The sequence below is a fragment of the Papaver somniferum genome, chromosome 2 (genome assembly GCF_003573695.1).
Source record: "Papaver somniferum cultivar HN1 chromosome 2, ASM357369v1, whole genome shotgun sequence".
NCBI classification, from domain to species: domain Eukaryota; kingdom Viridiplantae; phylum Streptophyta; class Magnoliopsida; order Ranunculales; family Papaveraceae; genus Papaver; species Papaver somniferum.
In genome coordinates, this window is record NC_039359.1 from 163,819,145 (window position 1) to 163,828,220 (window position 9,076).

General features: G+C 37.6%; 1 protein-coding gene across 2 annotated transcripts; it reads left to right on the forward strand.

Moving 5' to 3' along the window:
* Positions 1 to 3,728: 3,728 nt before the first annotated feature.
* Positions 3,729 to 8,743, forward strand: LOC113349638 (spermatogenesis-associated protein 20-like). Of its 2 annotated transcripts, XM_026593637.1 has the most exons (15): positions 3,732 to 4,069; positions 4,179 to 4,251; positions 4,358 to 4,379; positions 4,484 to 4,562; positions 4,657 to 4,689; positions 4,827 to 4,975; positions 5,185 to 5,341; positions 5,659 to 5,899; positions 6,059 to 6,300; positions 6,396 to 6,659; positions 6,772 to 6,882; positions 7,098 to 7,322; positions 7,413 to 7,616; positions 7,726 to 7,902; positions 8,188 to 8,631. In XM_026593637.1, the coding sequence occupies exons 1-15, from the start codon at positions 3,770 to 3,772 to the stop codon at positions 8,386 to 8,388; spliced, it is 2,478 nt and encodes an 825-aa protein (XP_026449422.1). In that variant the 5' UTR covers positions 3,732 to 3,769; the 3' UTR covers positions 8,389 to 8,631. The 2 variants fall into 2 exon arrangements, with proteins under 2 accessions (XP_026449421.1, XP_026449422.1); XM_026593636.1 differs by having other exon boundaries at positions 3,729 to 4,069; positions 7,098 to 7,616; positions 8,188 to 8,743.
* Positions 8,744 to 9,076: the final 333 nt, after the last annotated feature.

Here is a 9,076-nt window from a genome sequence, read left to right on the forward strand (position 1 = left end):
GAGTTCGACTGAGCATTGCTCTAACACTTCCTCAAGGACAATATTTAGCCTAATGTAAGCGATTGTAACACTTTGAACACCATCTTTCTTGATATTTCTAGGTGATGGAAACCTTACTGCTTGAAGTTTTGACACCTCAACAATCTTCTTTGTGGATTAGCTTCATTGTTTCCTTAGAAAACTCTTCTAATCCCATCACATTTTCTACATTTAGAGTATATAAACGGGCAATCTATTGTTGAACAAGTTAGTTGAAAACATATTTGATAGGTGATTTCACTACTAGAAACTTCATTTTCTCTGGTTACACCTGTAACAAATTAAATTTGTATAACACCTTACTTTAAATACTATGATTTGCATTACCCCCTTCAATGGTTTTGTTGCAAAAACTTACCTCATTGTCGCGACTTTAAGATCCCCTCACATACTCAATCACAATTCTCTGGTAGTACTCTTTCTTGATTGTTCTATGTTGGCCGAGTAAATCATGTGGTTTTTGGTGAAATCGGAAAACATATTTCAACTGATTTAATTAGAGATGGAAGAACATAAATATAAGGAGGGAAGATGACCATTAAACGGTCAAATTTTCTGGGAGGCTGATAATGCGCATTTTACCAGGGGTAAGTATGTCAACAATTCTAGACATTATTTTTTAACTGCTCGATTACAACATATTCAAATTAAAATTTTTTTATCTATTATGATTTAAAACGGGGTTTTGCAAGATACCAGTGGTATCTTTTTTGAGGGGATACTCAAAATCCCTTTTTAAATAATTACAATATAACAAGAATAACATAACATCTTTTCAACAACTAAAAATAAAATATTCATTGATACGAAGGATTCCATTCAATCCAAAAATGATACTTCTGAATTATCTTTGAGGGCTTCCAATACATCTGTAAAATGAAAAACTATTACATATATACAAAAGGACTATTTTGCATTTTCTCCCCTCCCAAGATTTCTAATTAGCATTTCCTCCCCAAATAGATTAAAATTAGTGTTTCCTCCGATTGTTAGGAATTTCATCCATTGCCCGGTTAGCTGAGTCAGCACCTATGCACGCGCGGTATAAACTGTACATGTGTTTCGTGACCTTCCCAAAATACTCTCCACTAAGAACCAACATCACCAACCCATTTCTCAATCCCTTCAAAGAACCCCCAATAACCATCTACCAACTGATGTTCAGATTAAACCAAAAACCCATCTCCATTGTTGTAGCTCCACCTCTTACAAAGCTGAATTCATATCCATCTGTCTCATCTCAGATTCCAAACACCATTAGTACCTAGTGAAACTTACCATAAACAGTGGGAAATCTCCAATTCAGAACACTAATTCAAACCCTAACTTCATTTTCTATCAATCCATCTCTTTAATGCTCAACCAACACCCATCTCCGCAATCTAAATCAACCACCAAAACCCATTAATTAAACGACATCAACAACTTCGTGTAATCTCTGCACAATCTTGCTGTCAAATTCAGATTCAGATTAAACCCACTCTTAATGTTCACCAATCATCTTAAATTACGACAACGACATCAATCTGAAGAAACTTTCCCCAACCTCTACTTCATTATCAGCATTAATGGAAGAAAACCTATTAAAATTATTGAACGAATTAATTAAAATTGTTGTTCGGTCGCTTTACATATAGTGGAATGAAAATAATCATTATTTTATTGGATTGTTACATGAAGTTGCAGTTGAAAAATTAGGATTTGGTGCTGAGATTGATTTGGGTATATGCATCTAATGGTTCTGTCTGGGATTGTTACATGAAGTTGCAGTTAAAAAATTAGGGTTTGGTGCTGAGATTGATTTGGGTATATGCATCTAATTGATGAAATGATGATGTAGGTTTGGTAGAAGATGGATCTGGTGATTTGGAGCTGAATTAGATGAATTTAGAGAGTGGGTCTGGGTTTGATTACTGTTGGTGGTCAATTACAGATGGATAGTTAGGGTTTGTCGAATCTGTTTGAAGTAGAGAAAGAGGTGAGGCTGGTGGAATTGAGATTGTGTGCTACGATGAATGTGTGTTCTGAACTAAGAGGAGTTGTTGGTGATGTTGTGTCTCAGTTTCAGGGAATAAGACTGTAAATCAATTCAGATTGTGACTGTGATTTAATTTACGGAAACAAATGAGGATATTTTGGTAATTTTGTTCGACACGTGTATATTTTTGTCACACGTATATCCTTCCTGACTCAGTTAACTGGAAGTTGGATGGAAAATGTAACGATGGAAGGAAACATTAATTTCAATTTATTTGGGGAGGAAACTCAAATTAGCGATCTTTACAGGGAAGGAAATGTTAAATGCCCATATACAAAAATACCTAAAACTTCCCAGGCCGGAACAAAGTTTTTAGAAGAGAAAAGGGTATTCCTAATTGGTTGGAAACTATATATATGTTTATTATATGTATATATACCAATTTCCTGTAATAACCTTTGTACATGTATAATACCTATATTATATTTAGAGTGGGATGTCCAACAGATAAGAGCAGTTCCTACCGTGGACTCAACAAACTTGAAAAACAGATGGGAAAACCAATAAATTTGATGGTTTGTTGGTTGCAGTCGTAGATTACACGCACGTTTAATGTACAACCGCGCGGGCGAAGTAAACCCGTTGGCAGGTACTCCAAAACCTCCTGCGGATGATGTTTGATCGCCCCATGGTTTTCTCTCTCAAAATCTCGGTTATTATGTTTAGGTTTTATTTTTTATTATTTATTTTTTTAGTTAAATAATCAGTGGGACCCAACCCTTATTAATTTATATTAATAAAATCATTAGTGAGACTCTAAAATATCAGATTTGTGCATTTTTCCTTGTAGGGGGTTAGTCCTCGGGGAGTTGGGGGAGTTGAGTCCTCGAGGAGTTGGGGGAGTTGAGTCATGAGTGTAGTTCAGGTTTTACCCGTAAATCGTGGGGAGTTCGAAGGAGTCTCTCAAAATCCCCGTTAGTTGGGGGAAAGTTTAGAAGAGTCTCCCAAACTCCCCAGAAAACCTCGTTAGTCGTGGGGGAGTTTGAAAGAAACTCTTGAACTCCCTGTGAGTGGTAAAACCCTAGAATACTAGGGAGTCGGTTGTTTTGGGGAGTTTACAGTGTACTTTTGCCTCACTACAAATCTCTCAAAAGAGTAGAGATTTTGCAAGAGTCTCCCAGACTCCCTAAACTCAAAACACCAAATTCTCTCAAACTCCTTACACTCTCTTACACTCCCTCAAAATTCCCAAAATTTACAATTCATTAAACTCTCCCAACTCACTCATGGACTAACCCCCAATTGGTTTCCCATGATATAAATACGTGTTTGTTCATCCACGTGGCACAAAAAAAAGTTGTTGATTGGCATAGACATTACCCTAAATGATGTTTATTTGTCCGGGTTTCAAAAATCCACGCACATCCAGTCCTCCGGGATACCCGCTCAAGTGCCCACTCTCTAAATTATTCATTGGGTCGGTAAAATATGCGAATTTGAGCGTTTTGCTCAAATTTTATTTATTTTTTTCCAAGCAATTAGCATCCCGACTGATCGAACGGGAGTCGGGACAGAATTTAAACCCGCGGCTAATCGGAATTTCAACTGCCCGGGCACACCACACAGAGTGCATCGATGATGTGTCTATTAACCGCATTCACAAATTCTCTCTCCCAACCGGTTTCCTACACAGGAGATGATGACTCATCTTCAGAACTTGTAATTTTTTTACTCTCTTCACTCTGTCAAAAAATGACTTTTCTTTCTTCCCAACTTTCTCTCTCCACTTCTTCTTCTTCCTCTTCTATGCTCTTCAGAAACCTTCTCACAACTACTTGTCTTCAAGGTTACTTCTTTTCTCACCATCAACGTAAACTATTATCCATTAACAGAAAACCCATTTTGAAAAAACCTTCCTTTACGAGACCAATCCACTCGTATAGAGTATTATCAATGGCTGATAAACAAACCATATCACCACCAGCTCAATCTCATACTAATCGGCTTGCTTTAGAACATAGTCCGTATCTTCTACAACATGCTCATAACCCGGTAACTAAATTGCTAATTTTTTCATTTCAATTTTAATTTTACCTTGTTTATGTGTGATTCTAGTCTGGGGGAGGTTTGTATTTTGATAAAAGGTGTTTCTATTTTTTAGGTTAATTGGTATCCATGGGGTGAAGAAGCATTTGAAGAAGCTAAGAAGAGAGATATCCCAATTTTCTTATCAAGTAAGTATGCATTTTTGTACTATCTCGTATTTGTTTCGAATTTACAGAAGAAATCTAGTTTGATTAATTTGTATTTGTTTGGCTGTTGGTGGGTTTTGATGTGAAGTTGGATACAGTACTTGTCACTGGTAAGTGGGTTATCTTGTTTCATGGATTTTACAATTATAAGACAGTTTTCTGTTAATTTGAAGTTGATTTGGGATTTGGGCTTTTCTTGATTTCATTGGCTAAGGTGTCATGTTATGGAGGTAGAGTCATTTGAGGATGAACAAGTGGCTAAATTGCTAAATGACTGGTTTGTTAGTATCAAAGTGAGTGGAACATATATTTGATAAACTTTGTGTAGCGATTTCTGTGGTAAAACTTTTGGTTATATATATATGTTTTAATAATTGGTATCTGTAGGTGGATCGCGAGGAACGACCTGATGTTGATAAGGTTTGATCATTTTTTACTCCATATCCACCTAGTTTGACAAGGTTTCAGTCTTTTAGGAGTATAAGGTACCGTAGAAACGTTCAATTGCTCATATAATCTTGATATTCTTATGGTTCTGTTGTTGTATTGCTCTTTAGGTGTACATGACATATGTGCAAGCGTTGTATGGTGGTGGTGGTTGGCCACTCAGTTGTTTCCTCTCACCTGATTTGAAGCCTTTAATGGGTGGAACATACTTCCCTCCAGAGGACAACTTTGGGCGACCAGGATTCAAAACTATACTTCGGTGAGTATATTATATACCTTTAGTTCAATGGACATGTGAACTGCTCTTGTTTTTTTTTTCCCCATGGTGATATGGTGGGTTCAACAATGAGGTAGAACCAACTTCTTCTAATCCTTGATGGGTTGTTGCTGCCTCTAGTTGCCGACTATGTAATTCCTTGTACAAGTTTTTGTCACCTATTGATCATCAAAGTGCATCTTTGACAATAGAAAAGTAAAGGAGGCATGGGAGTCTAAAAGAGAAGTGCTGGTTAATAGTGGAGCTTTTGCAATAGAACAGATGTCAGAGGCTTTGTCTGCAAGTGCCAGCTCTAGTAAGTTAACAAGTGATGTAGCTCAAAATGCATTGCGTCTCTGTGCTGAACAGGTGTGATTTTTTAGTTCGAAGTGTATCTTCTTTTTTCATCTGAATTTTCAATGCAGCTCCTTAGGACAAACATTGATCTGTTCCTATTTGACTTATTTTGAGTCTCCAACATATGCTTCGTTGTTTTGACAGTTAGTTATCCGAGTTTGTAGAATTAATTTCATAACCCCCTCGTTGAATGACTTAACACAGTACGCATCACTAATCTGTCTACCACAATGCTGAGTACACCAGATCATAGAATTACACAAGTTTCTCGAGTTTATTTTATGTATATATTTTTCATTTACTAAAGAAATTACAGTCACTATGTACAGTTGAGTCAGAGATATGATTCGAAATTGGGAGGGTTTGGATCTGCCCCGAAGTTTCCAAGACCTGTCGAAATTCAGCTAATGCTTTATCAAGCAAAGAATCTGGAGGAGGCCGGGAAATTAAACGAATCAAAGAAACATCTAAAAATGGTGTATTTTACCTTGCAAAGTATGGCAAAAGGTGGCATCCATGATCACGTTGGAGGTGGTTTTCATAGATACAGTGTGGACGATTATTGGCATGGTGAGTATTAATTAATTCGTATTCATAATTTGTTCAGTGTTGGAAATGTTCAAATACTTTTGGCTATTCCCTCCCTTTGAAAATGGGATTCTATAACTTTTCTTGGAGAGTAGTTGTCTCAGTGGTTCTATAATCCTTGTGCGGTGTTAATTATTGCAGTTCCACACTTTGAGAAAATGTTGTATGATCAAGGGCAGCTTGTTAATGTCTATTTGGATGCCTTCACTTTTACAAAGGACGCCTTCTACTCAAATGTTGCTAGGGATATTCTCGACTATTTGAGGAGAGATATGATTGGACCAGAGGGCGAAATATATTCAGCTGAAGATGCTGATAGTGCTGAATCTGAGGGTGCCACAAGAAAGAAGGAAGGAGCTTTCTATGTTTGGACGAGTAAAGAGGTAGACAGTTATTCCTAACTTTAAGATTTCAGATTATGTATGCATACGATGTGTTTTTGTGGTTATACCTGGCATTGATCTCTCTTTTCTCGAAGGTTGAAAGCATCATCGGTGAATATGCAAATCTGTTCAAAGAACATTATTATATAAAACCTTCGGGGAACTGTGACCTATCTAAAATGAGCGACCCTCACAAAGAATTTAAGGGTTTGAATGTGCTCATAGAGAGAAGTGATGCGTCTGCAATGGCATCAAAGTTTGGCATGTCCAAGAATGAGTATTTTGATGTATTGGGAGCCTGTCGAAAAAAACTTTTTGATGTTAGATCAAAAAGGCCACGCCCACATTTGGATGATAAGGTACCTAGTTTAGCTACTCATGTTTACAAGAATTTATTGCTTTCCGGAAATGGAAGTCTAGAAGTGGTGTCCTATGGGAACTTTTCTAACAGATATTATACCTCTTTCCCAGGTGATTGTTTCATGGAATGGACTTGTGATTTCCTCTTTTGCAAGAGCTTCTAAGATTCTCATGGGGGAGCCAGAGGGTACCCAATTCAGTTTTCCTGTCGTTGGATGCAATGTAATCATCCTGAACTCTTTCTTATGCAACTTTTTCCGCTCCAAGAGTGTTTTATCCCATACTATAAATTGTTGTACAACTTGTACTACATGAACAATGTATGCATAGTTGTCCAACCTCATCTGTCCTGGTGGCAGGATATACGAGAATCATGCATTAGTATGTATTATAGATGTATGTTTTAATCATTTGAACATGTTTTCACCTTTGAATAGCCTGAGGAATATCTAGAAGTTGCAAGCAAAGCCGCATCTTTCATCAAAAGACAGCTCTATGATGATCAAACAAAAAGGTTACAACACAGCTTTCGGAAAGGTCCATCAAAAGCCCCTGGATTTTTGGATGACTATGCTTTTTTAATTCAAGGGCTGCTGGATCTCTATGAGTTTGGTGGTGGGACCAACTGGTTATCATGGGCCATTGAACTACAAGATATCCAGGCAAGTGACTTGTCATTTTCCCTTCTCTATACCTGCTCTACCATCTTTGTTTGTTATTGTTTGACACTTCTATGTGAATTACGGTACCAGGACGAGTTGTTTCTTGATCACGAGGGAGGAGGTTATTTTAACACCACTGGAGAAGATTCTTCTGTGCTTCTCCGTGTGAAAGAAGATCATGATGGAGCGGAGCCTTCTGGGAATTCTGTATCGATAATAAATCTTGTGAGATTATCATCTATGGTCGCAAGTAGCAAGTCCGAGAAATTCCGGCGAAATGCCGAACATGTTCTGGTTTGTTCTTTCTTACCCGAGAATCCAATTTTTATTGTTGAAGGAGTGTTAGATTAGGTTTGGTGGATTTTACTCACGGGTTTTGTGGAAATCGGATTGATTTTTACAGGCAGTTTTTGAGAAAAGATTGAAAGACATGGCTATGGCTGTTCCTCTGATGTGCTGTGCTGCAGATATGCTTAGTGTTCCTTCCAGGAAGCAAGTTGTTCTTGCTGGGCCTAAACCTTCTCTGGAGTTCCATAATATGATATCTGCCAGTCATGCATCTTACTATCCGAACAAAACGGTAAGCTGTGGATGCCTGCCCTCTCTACCCATTTAACATAATCATGATGATGATGATGATGGTCTTATTAGCAACTTGTTTATTCGAATCGTCATATTTTATATGCCCCGGTTAGTGATATATTGACATCATTTTAAACAAGGATTATTTCCTTTTTGTGTAAGATATCATGGGATTGTCTAAGATGCAAACCAATGGAAATGTCTCCAAAATATGAGAAAACAGTACATAAGTGCATTTGTTAAGTTGTGCGATTCTCATGTAAATTGCGATTTTTTCCTCCAGGTAATTCATGTGGATCTAACCAACAAAGAAGACAGAGAATTCTGGGAAAAGAATAATGAAAACATTGCCCAGATGGCCAAGGGTAGTCCAGCAGCGGACAAAGTGGTTGCTTTTGTTTGTCAAAACTTCACATGTAGTGCTCCAGTCAGCGACCCCGAGGCTCTGAGGACTTTACTCGACCCAAAACCATCTCGCAAGTAGAGTTATCTTTTCACCTTCCCAGCCAGCGGGTCCAGTATTATCTGTACAGTGTTCTTTTGGAAACGCTCTCTTGGTCGATAAGTTTGCTCTTGTACAAATTTTTTGGTGATGTAAAATAAAGATCTTCTGTAGCAGCAGTAATAATAAGTGATAGTAGAGAAGAGTTAACAAACAAAAAGAAGTCTGTTGTGGGGTTGTAATAATTAGCTGTCTCAGTTTTTGATATGTAGAGTACTTTTTATATGGAGCAAGCTTGTATAGAACCTGACAGACGCACCAATAGTCCAAGCCGGGATATTGTTAACCTTTGTTGTTATTCTTGATGGTTTAAAGATGCCTGTATCGATAACCCAGAAACAAGAAAGCCTTCTCTTTGAGGTAACTACCTTCATTCTGAAAAATATCACTTTGTCCAGTGATAGTAACTCTTTTCCACAAACTGAGAGAGTAATTTTACTTTAAACATTACGTAATCATAAATTCTTCCTCGGGGCATCTACAGTACTGATGTATTGGGTTGCTCTGTCCAGGGAGGGGATGACTCCTTGATTAAGGGCGATGTTGGATTTGTTGCTCAAAATGACCTTTTGATTGATAATGGAATCAATCAAGCCGATTGGATCTGCTAATCTACTCATGAGAGTTGGATCGGTCCAAGTTTTGGATCTGCTCTAGAAAAATTGATTTG

What these genes read in the sequence shown, in the direction of transcription:
- LOC113349638 (XM_026593636.1), top strand. Translation starts at nt 3,770, where the DNA reads ATGACTTTTCTTTCTTCCCAACTTTCTCTCTCCACTTCTTCTTCTTCC. An exon ending in TATCCCAATTTTCTTATCAA is followed by an intron (nt 4,252 to 4,357) that starts GTAAGTATGCAT and finishes TTTGATGTGAAG; the next exon opens with TTGGATACAGTACTTGTCAC. An exon ending in TTCCTGTCGTTGGATGCAAT is followed by an intron (nt 6,883 to 7,097) that starts GTAATCATCCTG and finishes ACCTTTGAATAG; the next exon opens with CCTGAGGAATATCTAGAAGT.